At 44.1% G+C, this 15,879-nt stretch overlaps 1 protein-coding gene across 1 annotated transcript; it reads right to left on the bottom strand.

Moving 5' to 3' along the window:
- Window positions 1–663: 663 nt before the first annotated feature.
- Eras (ES cell expressed Ras) lies at window positions 664–7,430 on the bottom strand (the record flags this gene model as incomplete). The annotated part of the gene is given in 3 exon segments (XM_045139862.1): window positions 664–794; window positions 797–1,299; window positions 7,402–7,430. Coding segments are annotated over 3 exon segments (663 nt in total), but the record flags the coding sequence as incomplete, so codon positions are not given.
- Between the last annotated feature and the right edge of the window lie 8,449 nt (window positions 7,431–15,879).

Here is a 15,879-nt window from a genome sequence, read left to right as displayed (position 1 = left end):
CCTATGTTATAACTAGCCCCTCACCAAATGAAAATGTCTGTCCCCACTACATTGATGTGACCATGGTAACTCTTGCTCCATGGGAGAGAGGTTTATTTTTAATATTTAGTTTTATTTATTTATTTGAGAGAGAGAGAAAGGGGGAGAGATAGACCAAAAGAGAGAGAGACTGGACATTTTAGGGCCTCCAGCCACTGCCAATGAACTCCAGATGTATGTGCCACCATGTGCAGCTGTCTTACGTACGCACTGGGGAATCGAACCTGGGTCCCTAGGCCTTGAAGGCAAGCACCTTAACCACTAAGCCATATCTCCAGTCCAGGTGAGAGAAGTCTTATGTTAAGTGAACTGTCACTGGCCTAGGATAGGGGGTCACTTTTTAATTTCTTTGTGTGTGTGTGTGTGTGTGTGTGTGTGTGTGTACACAAACCAACAAGCTTTGTAAGCAAGTGCCTTTAACCACTGAGCAATCTCCCCAGCCCTGGGGGGGGGTCACTTTTTTTTTTCTTTTTTTGGTTTTCCGAGGTAGGGTCTCACTCTAGCCCAGGCTGGCCTGGAATTCACTATGAAGTCTTAAGGTGGCCTCAAACTCACAGTGATCCTCCTACCTCTGCCTCCCGAGTGCTGGAATTAAAGGCGTGCGCCACCACACTCGACTCCGGGTCACTTCTTGATCAATACTTTCAGGCCACAGAACAGCCCACAGCTACACATGGCCTGCTGGGGCTGGTCCTGCTCACCTGGCCCAGTCATGGCCACCTGAGCACTCTGAATGTCATGGGTGAGCAGAGTAATGCTTCTTCCACACCTTGTTGTGCCTTGGTTGAGGTCTTCATGAAGGGGATCCCAACACCTATGGGTGAAGACTGCGGAACATCATGAGTATCTCCAGTGGTGGACACCAGATCACACTTGTTACTCGCCAGGACCAGAGGCTGGTTGTGGTGAGGGCACCAGGTGGCCCACATCTGCTGCATCTGGTTCAGAGATGAGGGGTCACTGAGAGCAAAGACACCAAGCATACCATTGCCCAGTGCCAAGCACTGGTCACACAAGGCTGTTTGAATATCCTGCCCAGCCAAGTTCAGCACATTCAGAATGTACCTTCCATTGTCCAAGGCCAATTCCTTGCAGTAGGAATCCTGGATGGTGGGGTCATGTTCTTTCACAAAGTGCTGGTGAGTCGCCTGGATCATTAGTGCACTCTTGCTTACACTACTTGCACCAACTATCACCAATTTGTACTCAGGCCAGCCAACATCCTTGCAGTGTGCCCACGCCTCATGGCTGTCCTCTGGTCTCCAGGTCCAAGATGCTATACTGTTGACAGCATCATGATGCCCCCAACAGGCAGCTTAAGGAACAGCAGGTCTTGAGAGAGGAAAAAATGATAGGTGTGGGGGGGAGTATTGATGAGGGACATTGTTTGGTGTCATTAATTCAACATTGTTAAGTATGTATTATGTTATTCTCCTCACTTCTTTTTTTTGAATGAAAGTGTATGGGGGGAGTGTTAGACGATGCCTCAATATTTAGTCTTGGCTAGCCTCAAACTTGTTAGCCCAGGCTGGCCTTGAACTTGAAGTGATTATTTTGGCCTCTGCTTCCTTAGTGCATGGTATGTGCCACCTGCCTAGATTTTCTTTTCTTCTAGTGATAAATTCTGAAGGCAAGTTTTTTTTTTCTTTTATTTCTTTTGGATACTTTTTTCAAGTTAGTCTTTCAATGTAGCCCAAACTGACCTGGAACTCTGTAGCCCAGGCTGGCCTTGAACTCATGACAATCGATCTTCTTACCTCAGCCTCCAGAATGCTGGATTTAAGATGTGACCCACCACACCCAGCTTCAAGTTTCAAGTTTTGAATTTCTGAATACTTTTGTCACCCAGGGTGAAAAAAATAACATGTCTCTTAGTCTCTCTTCATTGAACAGTGATGGTGGGGTTTTGTTTGTTTTGGTCACTTTAAAATATTACATTTTATCCAGATATCACAAAGGTGTGGGGAAGGGAAAGGGCTGAGGACAGAAAAGGAATGTGGGGAGAAGAGAGATATGCACATGTTCCAGGAGCCAAGCTAAAGTGGGGAGAAGGAAGATACACAATGTGGAGCCCAGATAAATGAATATGGATCTGAGATTTTTTTTTCTCAATTTTTATTAACACTTTCCATGATTATAAAAAATATCCCATGGTAGTACCCCCCTTATCTCCCCCACTTTCCCCTTTGAAATTCCATTCTCCGTCATATCCCCTCCCCCTCTCAATCAAGTCTCTCTTTTATTTTGATATCATGATCTTTTCCTCCTCTTATGATGGTCTTGTGTAGGTAATGTCAGGCACTGTGAGATCATGGATATGCAGGCCATTTTGTGTCTAGAGGACCATGTTGTAAGTGAGATTTTAAAAATAATTATTAGCATTTTCCATGATTATAAAAAAATATCCCATGGTAATTCCCTCCCCGTCCCACACTTTCCCCTTTGAAATTCCATTCTCCATCATATTACCTCCCCATCTCAATCATTGTACTTACATATATACAATATCAACCTATTAAGTACCTCCTACCTTCCTTTCTCTTCCCTTTATGTCTCCTTTTTAACTTACTGGCCTCTGCTACTAAGTATTTTCATTCTCACGCAGAAGCCCAATCATCTGTAGCTAGGATCCACATATGAGAGAGAACATGTGGCACTTGGCTTTCTGGGCCTGGGTTACCTCATGTAAGTGAGATTTTTTTAAAAATGTGAAATGTGATTTTAAAAAAGGTGTGCACTTCCAAAAACATTAAAAGTGAAGACAGTAATAAAAAGAAAAAAAGGTCCTTTTCCACCTTGGCATGGCTGCCAGGATGGGAAAGGGAAATCTTACCAATGTGAAGACTCAAAAGCATTGCTGCCATAGTTCCGGAGAGAAAGTGCCTGTTTGGTCAGGTTTTTTTTTTTTTTTCCAGTAGGGTCTCACTCTAGCCCAGGCTGAATGGAACTCACTATGTAGTCTCAGGCTGGCCTCGAACTCATGGTGAGCCTCTTACCTCTGCCTCCCCAGTGCTGGGATTAAAGACATGCGCCACCATGCCTAGAATTAGTCTTTTTTTTTTTTTTTAAAGAGTACAGATGTCATGACTTTTATTAAAACGCATGCTACAGGGCTGGAGAGATGGCTTAGCGGTTAAGCGCTTGCCTGTGAAGCCTAAGGACCCCGGTTCGAGGCTCGGTTCCCCAGGTCCCACGTTAGCCAGATGCACAAGGGGGCGCACGTGTCTGGAGTTCGTTTGCAGAGGCTGGAAGCCCTGACATTCTCTCTCTCTCTCTCTCTCTCTCTCTCTCTCTCTCTCTCTCCCTCCCCCTCTATCTGTCTTTCTCTCTGTGTCTGTTGCTCTCAAATAAATAAATAAATAAATAAATAAAAATTTAAAACGCATGCTACAATGCTATACTTGTTAGGAAAAGAGATTAGAGATCCCAAGTAGTAGGTAGCAAATGTACAAACTGAAGGAAAATGGAATAAATATTATAGTGCACAGAAGCTTGAATTAACCATGCATGACACATGTACAAAATGTTCCTTAAGGGCTGGAGATATGGATTAGTGGTTAAGTGCTTGCCTGTGAAGCCTAAGGACCCTGGTTTGAGGCTCCATTTCCCAGGACCCACGTTAGCCAGATGCACAAGGGGGCGCACGTGTCTGGAGTTTGCAGTGGCTGGAGGCCATGGCACGCCCATTCTCTCTCTCTGACTCTTTCTCTGTCGTTCTCAAATAAATAAATAAATAAAAATAAAAATAATTTTTAAAAGAAAAATGTTCCTTAATATTTTATCTTTGCATTTATAATATAATTCAATTTAACAATCATGCTTTGGTCATTTAAATTTTTTTTTAATTTATTTATTCGAGAGTGGCATACAGAGAAATAGGGAGAGAGAGAGAGAGAGAAAAAAATGGATGCACCAGGGCCTCCAGCCATGGCAAAGGAACTCCAGATGCATGCGCCAACTTGTGCATCTGGCTTTTGTGGGTACTGGGGAATTGAGTCTTGAACCGGGGTCCTTAGGCTTCACAAGCAAGCAATTAATTCTCCAGCTCCCTGTTTTGGTCAGTTTTGAGCCCCAGCATGGCACAGGGCCTGTCAGATGCTTAGCTACTCTAAAACTTTTTCATTTCCAGGGGATTATATTCTTTTTTTTTTAAGATGCTCTTTTTAAAAGTTTTATTTATTTATTTATTTGAGAGCGACAGACACAGAGAGAAAGACAGAGAGAGAGAGAGAGAGAGAGAGAGAGAGAGAGAGAGAATGGGCGTGCCAGGGCTTCCAGCCTCTGCAAACGAACTCCAGACGCGTGCGCCCCCTTGTGCATCTGGCTAACGTGGGACCTGGGGAACCGAGCCTTGAACCGGGGTCCTTAGGCTTCACAGGCAAGCGCTTAACCGCTAAGCCATCTCTCCAGCCCATATTCTTTTTTTTTTTTTTTTAAGATTTTTTTGCTGTTTTTGTTTTCTGAGGTAGGGTCTCACTGTGGCTCTAGGCTGACCTAGAATTCACTTTGAAGTCTCAGGGTGTCCTCGAACTCATGGCAATCCTCCTACCTCTGCTTCCCATGTGCTGAGATTAAAGGCATGCACCACCACGTCGACGTTTATTCAATAATTTGTTTATTTATTAGAGACAGAGAGAGAGGGGGAGAAAGACAGACAGAGAGACAGAATGGGCATGCCAGGGCCTCCAGCCACTGCAAACGAACTTCAGACGCATGCGCCACCATGTGCATCTGGTTTATGTGGGACCTGGAGCATCAAACCTCGGTCTTTAGGCTTCACAGACATGCACCTTAGCCAGTAAGCCATCTCTCCAGCCTCCAAGGGGTTATATTCTAAAAGGACATTATAAGGTAAAAGACTATAAATCTAAGGTAATCATATAATCTACTAACCTTTTGTTGTTGTTTCGAGGTAGGGTCTCACTCTGGCCCAGGCTGACCTAGAATTCACTATGGAGTCTCAGGGTGGCCTCAAACTCAGGGCAGTCCTCCTACTTCTGCCTCCTGAGTGCTGTGATTAAAGGCTTGTGCCACCACACCCGGCTTCTATTAACGATTTTCATTAGAACATAGTCTTATCTACTTATTGAGAACCTACTGTGAGGAAGGGACACAGATGTGTACACAAAGTGAAACAGGGCTAGGATGTAGCCCAGTGTTTGCTTAGAATATAGGAGGACCTGGGTTTGATCCCCAGCACCACATATACTGGATGTGGTGAATTACACCTGTAATCTCAGCACTTGGGAGGTGGAGGCATGGGTTTTAGAAATTCAGAAGATGGGAGGCTGGAGAAATGGCTCAGCAGTTAAAGGCACTTGTGTGCAAAGCCTACCAGCCTGGGTTTAATTGCCCAGTACTCACATAAAGCTGAATGCACGAAGTGGCTCATGTCTGGAGTTTGTTTGCAGTGGCAAAAGGCCCTATAATGCCCACTTTATCTCTTTCACTCTCCCCTTACCAATAAATAAATAATATAAATAATAAATAATATTAATATAAATAAATAACATTTTTGGTTTGTTTTTTTCAAGGTAAGGTCTCACTCTAGCCCAGGCTGACCTGGAATTCACTCTGTATTCTTAGGGTGGCCTCGAACTCACAGCAATCCTCCTACCTCTGCCTCCCGAGTGCTGGGATTAAAGGTGTGCACCACTATGCCCGACTAATAAAATGTTTTAAAAGGCACTTGTTGGCAAAGCCTAACAACCTAGGTTCGATTCTCCACTATCCATGTAAAGCCAGATGCACAGGGTGGCATATGCATTTGAAGTTCGTTTGCAGCCACTGGAGGTCCTGGTGCATCCATTCTCTCTCTCTGTCTACATCTTTCTGCTCTTTTTCTCTCTCAAATAAATAAATAAATATCCAATCAAAAAATGGGCTATGGGGCTACATAGAGAGTTCTCAAAGGAGGAAATATGAATGGCATATAAGCATCTAAAAAATGTTCTACGTCACTAGTCATCAGGGAAATGCAGATTAAAACTACATTGTGATTCCATCTCACTCCTGTCAGATTGGCTACCACCATGAAAACAAATGATCATAAATGTTGGCAGGGATGTGGAAAAAGAGGAACCCTTCTACACTGTTGGTGGGAATACAATCTGGTCCAGCCATTGTGGAAATCAGTGTGGAGGTTCCTAAAACAGCTAAAGATTGGTCTCCATATGACCCAGCTATAGCACTCCTAGGCATATATCCAAAGGACTCATCTCATTTCCTTAGAAGTACGTGCTCAACCATGTTTATTGCTGCTCAATTTATAATAGCTGGGAAATGGAACCAGCCTAGATGTCCCTCAACTGATGAGTGGATAATGAAGATATGGCACATTTATACAATGGAGTTCTACTCAGCGGTAAAGAAAAATGAAGTTATGAAATTTGCAGAAAAAATGGATGGATCTGGAAAGGATTATACTAAGTGAGGTAACCCAGGCCCAGAAAGCCAAGCACCACATGTTCTCCCTCATATGTGGATCCTAGCTACAGATGATTGGGCTTCTGCGTGAGAAGGAAAAAACTCAGTAGTAGAGGCCAGTAAGTTTAAAAGGAGACATAAAGGGTAGAGAAAGGAAGGGAGAGGGTACTTAGTAGGTTGGTATTGTATATATGTAAGTAGAATGATTGAGATGGGGAGGGGATATGATGGAGAATGGAATTTCAAAGGGGAAAGCAGGGGGCGGGGAGGGACGGTATTACCATGGGATATTTTTTATAATCATGGAAAATGTTAATAAAAATTGAGAAAAAAACCCAAAAAATCTAGAAAAATAAATAAAATAAATATTTAAAGAAAAGAAATTCAAGCCAGGCATGGTGGCACATGTCTTTAGCTCCCCACTCAGGAGGCAGAGGTAGGAGTATCGCTGTGAGTTTGAAGCACTGGGACTACAGAGTGAGTTCCAGGTTAGCCTGGACTAGAGTGAGAACCTACCTTGAAAGAAGAAGAAGAAGAAGAAGAAGGAGGAGGAGGAGGAGGAGGAGGAGAGGAGGAGGAGGAGGAGGAGAAGAAGAAGAAGAAGAAGTAGTTCAGACGATGGCAGCCACCATGGAGAAAGTAGTTGCAGAAGATCAGCAGAAAATAAATTCATTTGCACAGAACATAAGTAGAATCACAGAGCTAAAGGAAGAAATAGAAGTAAAAGTGGAACAACTCCAGAACTTAGAAGGCGTTTGCAATAACATCCTGCTTACTGATGATGACTGCTTAATTATACCTTATCATTTTTATCATATATATATATATATATATAATTGTTTATTTGACAGAGAAAGAGAGGTGGGGGGAGAGAGAGAGAGAACAAATGGGTGTGCCAGGGCCTCCAGCCACTGCAAACAAATTCCAGATGTGTACGCCCTTGTGCATCTGGCTAATGTGGATCCTGGGGAATTGAACCTAATAGGTCTTTTGGCTTTGCAGGCAAACACCTAAACTGCTGAGCAATCCCTCCAGCTCGATTTTTTATATTTTTAAAAGAAGATAGTATTTATTTGTGTATATTGCACAATGATTATATCAAATTTAGGTGCTTTATGTCATATTATTAAAATCAGTTAAGCAATTAAAAAAAATTGAGGGCTGGAGAGATGGCTCAGTGGTTAAGGTGCTTGCCTGCAAAACCCAATGACTGGAGTTCAATTTCCCAGTACCCATGTTCGTTTGTGTGGCTAGAGGCCCTTGTGTGCCCATTCTCTGTCTCTCTGCTTGCAAATAAATAAAAATATATTTTATTGGGCTGGAGAGATGGCTTAGCAGTTAAAGGCTCTTGCCTGCAACTCCAGAGGACCTGGGTTCGATTCCCCAGGACCCACAGAAGCCAAATGCACAAGGGGGATGCATGAATCTGGGGTTGGTTTGCAGTGGCTGAAGGCCCTAGCATGCCCATTCTCATTCTCTCTCTCTCCATTCTCAATCTCTCTTTCAAATAAATAAATAAATATAAATTTAAAAAATCTTTATTTATTTATTTATTTGAGAGAGAGAAAGAAGCAGAAAGAGAGAATGGGTGTGCCAGGGTCTCCAGCCACTGCAAACGAACTCCGGTTGCATGAAGCCCTTTGTGCATCTGACTTACGTGAGTCCTGGAGAATCAAACTGGCATCCTTTGGCTTTGTAGACAAAGGGCTTAACCGCTAAGCCATCTCTCCAGCACCCAAATATTTTGTTCTAAAACATTTTGTTTATTTATTTGAGCGAGAGAGAGACAGAGACAGAGAGAGAGAGGGAGGGAGAGAATGGGCACACCAAGGCCTCTAGCCACTACAAACAAACTCCAGATGCATGTACCCCCTTATGCATCTGGCTTATGTGAGTACTGGAGAGTCAAACCGAGATTCTTTGGCTTTGCAGGCAAATGCCTTAATCGCTAAGCCATTTCTTCAGCCCCCCCCCCAAAAAAAGTATTTTTTCAAGGTAGGGTCTGACTCTAGCCCAGGCTGACCTGGAATTTACTATGTAGCCTCGGGGTGGCCTCAGACTCGTGGTGATCCTCCTATGCCTGCCTCCAGAGTGCTGGGATTAAAGGCATGTGCCACCATGCCTAGCTCCCCCCCCAATATATATATATATATTATTATATATATATATATATTTTTTTTTTTGTCCTGGAATGAGCTCACCAGAGTCAAGGGGATTTGTTGATTGACAAAGGCCTCCTGCTGACCAGGAAAGCATGGAAATCACTTAGATGAGAATTCATGATCATCTTGTGTGCAGAAATTAAGGCATGCTCCACCCTGAGCAGCTCACATATCCTTTAAAAAAAAATTTAGAGCCCGGCGTGGTGGCGCACACCTTTAATCCCAGCACTCGGGAGGCAGAGGTAGGAGGATTGCTGTGAGTTCAAGGCCACGCTGAGACTACATAGTGAATTCCAGGTCGGCCTGAGCTAGAGTGAGACCCTACCTCAAAAAACAAACAAATTTTGGTTTTCAGAAAGGTCTGAGGCATGGCTGGTTTCCTTATTCATTCAGGAAGTAAAGAACATGGCCCAAATCTGGAGGCAGAGGATGGAATTCTGTCAGACGTGCAACAAAGGTCCTGAGACACCAGCACATGTCCAAGAATCAGGAACTGCTCATTCCTGGTAGAAGGGAAGGGAAGTAAGGCTTCAAACTGGCTCCTAGGTGTCAACATGGCCAAGTCACCTTCTCAGGATCCACCTCTTCATCTCATGAACGTTGAGGGCCTCAAAGTCCAGATGTTAGGTAACAGTCTCCAAATCCGCCCATGAGCTCAAACACAGCCTGAGACTCAATCACTTGACTTACAGTGGCATTACCTTTTAGGAGAGCTGTGACAGTCCTCTCTACTTTGTGTGACCATCCGCATGGTCGTGACTGATAGTGAGGTTCTTAGGGTCAACCCCACATCTTTCCACCTAGTCCCTCAGAAGCACCGCCTAGGTCGCCCGTAACACATGAGCTTCAGGGAAGGCCTGGGCTCCGAACGCTCATCTATGGTGGCCTGGCCTCCGCCGCCCAGCCCCTAGCCACAAGACCGATCCCTACTGGAACTCCAGACACCGTTTGGCCAGCGCGATGGCAGCGGATGCAGAAGACACGTGCGCGTGCTGCAGCAAAAGCGCCCCAAAATATTTTTTTTTAAAAGAAATTGAAGCTGGGCATGATGGTGCATGTCTTTAATCCCAGCACTTGGGAAGCAGAGGTAGAACCATCACAATGAGTTTGAGGCCAGCCTGAGACTAAATAGTGAATTCCAAGACAGCCTGGGCTACAGCAAGACCCTATCTCAGGGTAAAAAAAAAAAAAATAGGCTGGAGAAATGGCTTAGCAGGTAAAATGGATTAGGATAGGTTACCTAGGACCCATGTTAGACAGATGTACAAGGTGGCACATGCATCTGGAGTTTATTTGCAGTGGCTGGAGGCCCTGACACACCCATTCTCTCTATATCTGCCTCTGTCTCTCTCTGTCTGTCGCTTTTCAATAAATAAATACAAATTTAAAAAAGGAAATTGAAGCTCATCAAGTGAAAACCTTTTGCTCAAGTAACACATAGCCCCTTATTGTGGCAAATGCTGGCCAATGTGAAGAGTACTTTCTACATTTTATATACATATGTGTGTGTGTGTGTGTGCGTGTGTGTGTGTGTGTACTGGGGAATCAAACCTGGGCTGTCAGGCTTTGCAAGCAGGTGCTTTAACTGCTGAGTCATCTCTTCAGCCCCTACTTTTTTTTCTCAGTTTTTATTAACATTTTCCATAATTATAAAAAAATTCCCATGGTAATACCCTCCCTCCCACTTTCCCCTTTGAAATTCCATTCTCCATCATATTCCCTCCCCATCTCAATCAGTCTTTTATTTTGATGTCATAATCTTTTTAAAATTTTTTTTAATTTTTTTAAAATTATTTATTTATTTGAGAGTGACAGACACAGAGAGAAGGACAGATAGAAGGAGAGAGAGAGAATGGGCGTGCCAGGGCTTCCAGCCTCTGCAAGCGAACTCCAGACGCGTGCGCCCCCTTGTGCATCTGGCTAACGTGGGACCTGGGGAACCGAGCCTCGAACCGGGGTCCTTAGACTTCACAGGCAAGCGTTTAACTGCTAAGCCATCTCTCCAGCCCTCATAATCTTTTTTAAAAAAAATATTTTTATTAGCTGGGCATGGTGGCATACACCTTTAATCCCAGCACTCGGGAGGCAGAGGTAGGAGGATTGCCATGAGTTTGAGGCCACCCTGAGACTCCATAGTGAATTTCAGGTCAGCCTGGGCTAGAGTGAGACCCTACCTCGAAAAACAAAAAACAAAAAAAAAAAAAATTTTATTTATTTGTTTGAGAGAGACAGAGAGAGAAAGAGGCACAGAGAGAGACAGAGAGAGAGAATATGAGCGTGTCAGGGCCTCCAGCCACTGCAAAGGAACTCCAGACGCGTGCGCCCCCTTGTGCATCTGGCTAACTTGGGTCCTGGGGGATCAAGCCTTGAACCAGTGTCCTTAGTCTTCACAGGCAAGTGCTTCACCACTAAGCCATCTCTCCAGCCCTGATGTCATGATCTTTTCCTCCTTTTATGATGGTCTTCTGTACATAGTGTCAGGCACTATGAGGTCATAGATATCCATTTTATGTCTGGAGGGAGCACGTTGTATGGAGTCCTACCCTTCCTTTGGCTCTTACATTCTTTCCGCCACCTCTTCCGCATTAGACCCTGAGTCTTGGAAGGTGTGATCGAGATGTTACTCAGTACTCCAGTCACTTCTTTCCAGCACTATGATATCTTCTGAGTCGTCCCAAGGTCACTGCCATATGGAAAGAGAAGATTCTCTACCCAAAGTGAGAGTAGCGTTAATATAAAGGTATAAATATTAAGAGAAGTGCTTACTGGACAGTTTGATAAGCATTGTATATACATTTTTCCAGACATCAGATGTTACACCCCTAGGGCTCATGACTACCCCTGTTTTCAGTTTTCAGTATCAGGGATATATTCCCCTCTCCCCCCACCCATGGAGCAGGCCTCCAGACCAATTGGAGGGCAGTTGGTTTCCACCATGAGAGATGTGCCACTGTTGCACCCATTGGCTCATTTGGCCTGGCTGGCCAAATATAAGGCTTGCAGTGTCCACTGTTGAGTATCTTCACTGGTGGTATCTCTTTCTCCCATTGAACTACGTGTAGAATGTCAGCCCCTACTTTTTTAATTTTTCTAAAATTATTTGAGAGAAAGAGAGAGAGAGAGGCAGGCAGAGTGGACAGGTCAAGGCCTCCAGCTGCTGCAAATGAACTCCAGATGCCTGTGCCACCTTATGCATCTGGCTTATGTAGGTCCAGGGGAGTTGGTCCTTTGGATTTGCATACAAATGCCTTAACCACTAAGGCATCTCTCCAGGCCATTTTTTTCTTTGTTTTTGTCTTTCGAGGTAGGGTTTCAGTAGCTCACTAGCCCAGGCTGACTTGAAATTCACTCTGTAGTCTCAGGGTGGCCTGGAACTCATGGTGATCCTCCTACTTCTGCCTCCCTAGTGCTGGGATTAAAGGTGTGCACCACCACACCCGGCTAATTTTTATATTTTGTTACATTCTACATTGTTGTTTACAATCCCATATTGTTGTCTGGTGACAGATAACAAACAAGATAAATATAATACAGTTTAGTAGCAGGTGGTCAATATGCAGAAAGTGTTCAATTAATGTTTTGTTTTTCATTATTATTTAACCTTTCTTGATTAATTCAACAACTCTTTTTTTTTAAATTTTTTTTGGTTCATTTTTTATTTATTTATTTGAGAGCGACAGACATAGAGAGAAAGACAGATAGAGGGAGAGAGAGAGAATGGGCGCGCCAGGGCTTCCAGCCTCTGCAAACGAATTCCAGACGCGTGCGCCCCTTGTGCATCTGGCTAACGTGGGACCTGGGGAACCGAGCCTCGAACCTTAGGCTTCACAGGCGAGCGCTTAACCGCTAAGCCATCTCTCCAGCCCATAATTCAACAACTCTTCCTGTATGCTAGGCATTGTGATATGGCACTGAAAAAACATACTGAACTCCTGACCTGGAGCCTTAGATTCTGGCAGTGAGCCACAGTGATAAAATGGGAAATCATCTTTCATAGAAGAGGATAGGCACACAGCAGGTGCTCAATTTGTGGTAGCTATTAATAGCAAGTCACTATTAACTCTCTAAATGCATCTCCATGAGGAAGTGCCCTCTAGGAGTGTCCCATACAGGTGGTTGCCACACTTTTCTCTTGGAACCTGGAAGGAATGGCACTTTAGGGGTAGATAATAAGTCCCTTGCATCCCTAGTAGATTTGATATTTTTCCATTTCTCAAGGTAGGATCTTACTGTAGCTTAGACTGACCTGGCACTCACTCTGTAGTCCCAGGCTGGCCTCAAACTTACAGCAATCCTTCTACCTGTGGCCCCCTCCTAGAGTGCTGGAATAAAAGGCCAGCATCACTACACCAGACAGCAAATTCTACTGAGTTTGGGGGTAAGGAGATCAGAGTGGGTGGTAAGGTCCCAGGTGAAGGGATCTTTGAAAAGGGTCACTGGAAGTGCTTGTCCAGAAAGGAAAAAAAAAAGTGAGCAGATAATAGAGCTTTGGGGAACCCCAATGTTTGGGAACAGAAAGAGGGAGAGGTCCCTCCACTGGATACAATGAAGGGACAGAGAGGTGAGGGAGCCACTGCAAAAGAGAGCAGGGATGGGGTGGCAGCCTTGCAGGTAGAAGGAAAAAGTTGGATTCCGAAAATTTTTTTTTTTCAAGATAGGTTCTCACTCTGGCTCAGGCTGACCTGGAATTCACTATGTAATCTCAGGGTGGCCTCGAACTCATGGTGATCCTTCTACCTCTGCCTCCCGAGTGCTGGGATTAAAGGCGTGTGCCACCACGTCCGGCTGATTCTGACAAATTTTGAAGGTGGAACTAACTTTCTTTCAAGAACAGGCACTGATGACTCAAGTTTTCTCAAGTCTGAGGGCAGAGCAGCTGCCAGTCTAGTGGTGATCAGATGTGAGAGAAGTGTGAGGACTCCTCCCTGTTGGTACAGGTGCTGATGGTTATGGATTATGGTAATAACTTGTAGGAGCAGCACTGTCACCTCCCAAGAGCTTAGTAGAGGCAGAGTGAGACTGAAATGCCTGCTCACCTTATCTCTATGACAACTCAAGGAAGTTGACTGTTAAGGTCACCAAGTCAGGTAGATCCCCAGCTCACAGAAGCAATTAAGGGGTTGGCTCCAGGCTACAGCTCGAGATATGACAGCTGGGGATCTAAGCCCTCTCAAGTAAACATAGCCCTTTACTGTGGCAAGTGTCCCGTACTGTGTATCCTTTACTGCAAGTGCTATTGGCAAGAATCCAAAAGGTTGTTTTTGTTTTTTTTCCAAGGCAGGGTCTCACTCTAGTCCAGGCTGACCTGGAACTCACTATGTAGTCTCAGGCTGGCATAGAACTCATAGCAATCCTCCTACTTCTGCATCCTGAGTGCTGAGATAAAAAGCATGTATCACCAGGCCTGGCCAAATATTAATATTTTTGAGGGATTTTTGTCAATCAAATGTGTAATTTTCAAGTGTGAACAATGAGAACAGTGTCCAGTTGGACCTGCCTGGTTTACAATGTGAACTAAGAAATACTTGATATACTAATTACTCTGTATAGTTATTGAAACATCAATATGCCATTTTTTTGGAGACAGGATCTTACTGTATTGCCTAGGCAATCCATCAGCTTCAGCCTCCCACATATCTGGAAATACAAGTATTGCTAATTTAAATATTTAAAAACCTATGACCAGAAACAAAATATGTAGTTTTCTGCTATGGAATTCTCACTTTAGGCTCTCTTATAAAATGAATTTATAGTTTGACAAGTTGGAGCTTTCCATGGCATAATCTTACCTATTCAGCCAGTGAAGAGCAAGAGGTTTCTCTTCTTCCCTTAAAAACCCAACACTGGCCAGGCGTGGTGGCGCATGCCTTTAATCCCAGCACGTGGGAGGCAGAGGTAGGAGGATCACCATGAGTTCGAGGCCACCCCGAGACTACATAGTTAATTCCAGGTCAGCCTGGACCCGAGTAAGACTCTACCTCAAAAAACCAACCAACCAACCAACCAACCAACCAACCAAACAAACAACAACAACAAAAAAAAAACACTGGCTGGGTGTGGTGGTTCATGCCTTTAATCCCAGCTTTTAGGAGGCAGTGGTAGGAAAATCGCTGTGAGTTCAAGGCCACCTTGAGACAACACAGTGAATTCTGGCTCAGTCTGGGCTAAAGTGAGACCCTACCTTGAAAAACAAATAACACTAAATAAATAAAAACCCAACAATGGGCTAGAGATACGGCTTAGCAGTTAAGGTGCTTGCCTGCAAAACTAAGGGACCCAGATTTGATTCCCCAGGACCCACATAAGCCAGATGCACAAGGTGGTGCATGCGTCTAGAGTTCGTTTGCAGTGGCTGGAGGTCCTGGCACACGCATTCTGCCTCTCCCTCAAATAAAATAAATACATATTTTAAACTTTTTTTTAGCTGGGTGTGGTGACACACAATTTTAATATTTTATTTTTATTTATTTGACAGAGAAAGAGGAAGAGAAAGAGCTCACCAGAGCTTCCAGTCACTGCAAACAAACTCCAGACATGTGTGCCCCCTTGTGCATCTGGCTAACATGGGTCCTGGGGAATTGAACCTAGGTCCTTTGGCTTTGCAGGCAAATGCCTTAACAGCTAAGCCATCCCTCCAGCCCTAAATACATATTTTTAAAAACCCAAGCCGGGCGTGGTGGCTTATACATTTAATCCCAGCAGAGGCAGAAATAGGATTGCCATGAGTTCCAAGGCACCCTGAGACTACATAGTGAAATCCACGTCAGCCTGGGCTAAAGTGAGACCCTACGTGAAAAACCAAACATAAAAATGAACAAAAAATCAAAAATCCAACACTTTCCTGTCTTTCTGCACTCTCACACTGTAGAACTGAGTAAGAACAATAAGTAGTAATCATACCACAGCCAGAAGTTTCCTCTGCCAAGTTCATTACGTTTGAAATTAGCCTCTCAGGCCCAGTAGCATGTTAGATTTTTAAGTTACATTTTTCCTCTTATAGCTATGACATGTGGCACCCCCAAAGTGACCATGTATGTGATTTTTGAATCCCAACTATTATGAAAACTGACGAAGTTTCATGGTCCCAGGACTGCAGGAAGAAGTATTTCCCAGTCACCACCTTGGCTCTTGGTAGAGGGCCAACTTTCTAAGTCTCAAAGGTGTTAACCCAGATAACTATAATATTATTATTTTGGCTTTTTGAGGTAGGGTCTCACTCCAGCCCAGGCTGACCTGGAGTCTCAGGGTGGCT

Source organism: Jaculus jaculus, chromosome X (genome assembly GCF_020740685.1).
Source record: "Jaculus jaculus isolate mJacJac1 chromosome X, mJacJac1.mat.Y.cur, whole genome shotgun sequence".
NCBI classification, from domain to species: domain Eukaryota; kingdom Metazoa; phylum Chordata; class Mammalia; order Rodentia; family Dipodidae; genus Jaculus; species Jaculus jaculus.
This window is presented reverse-complemented; position numbering and strand designations above follow the sequence as displayed.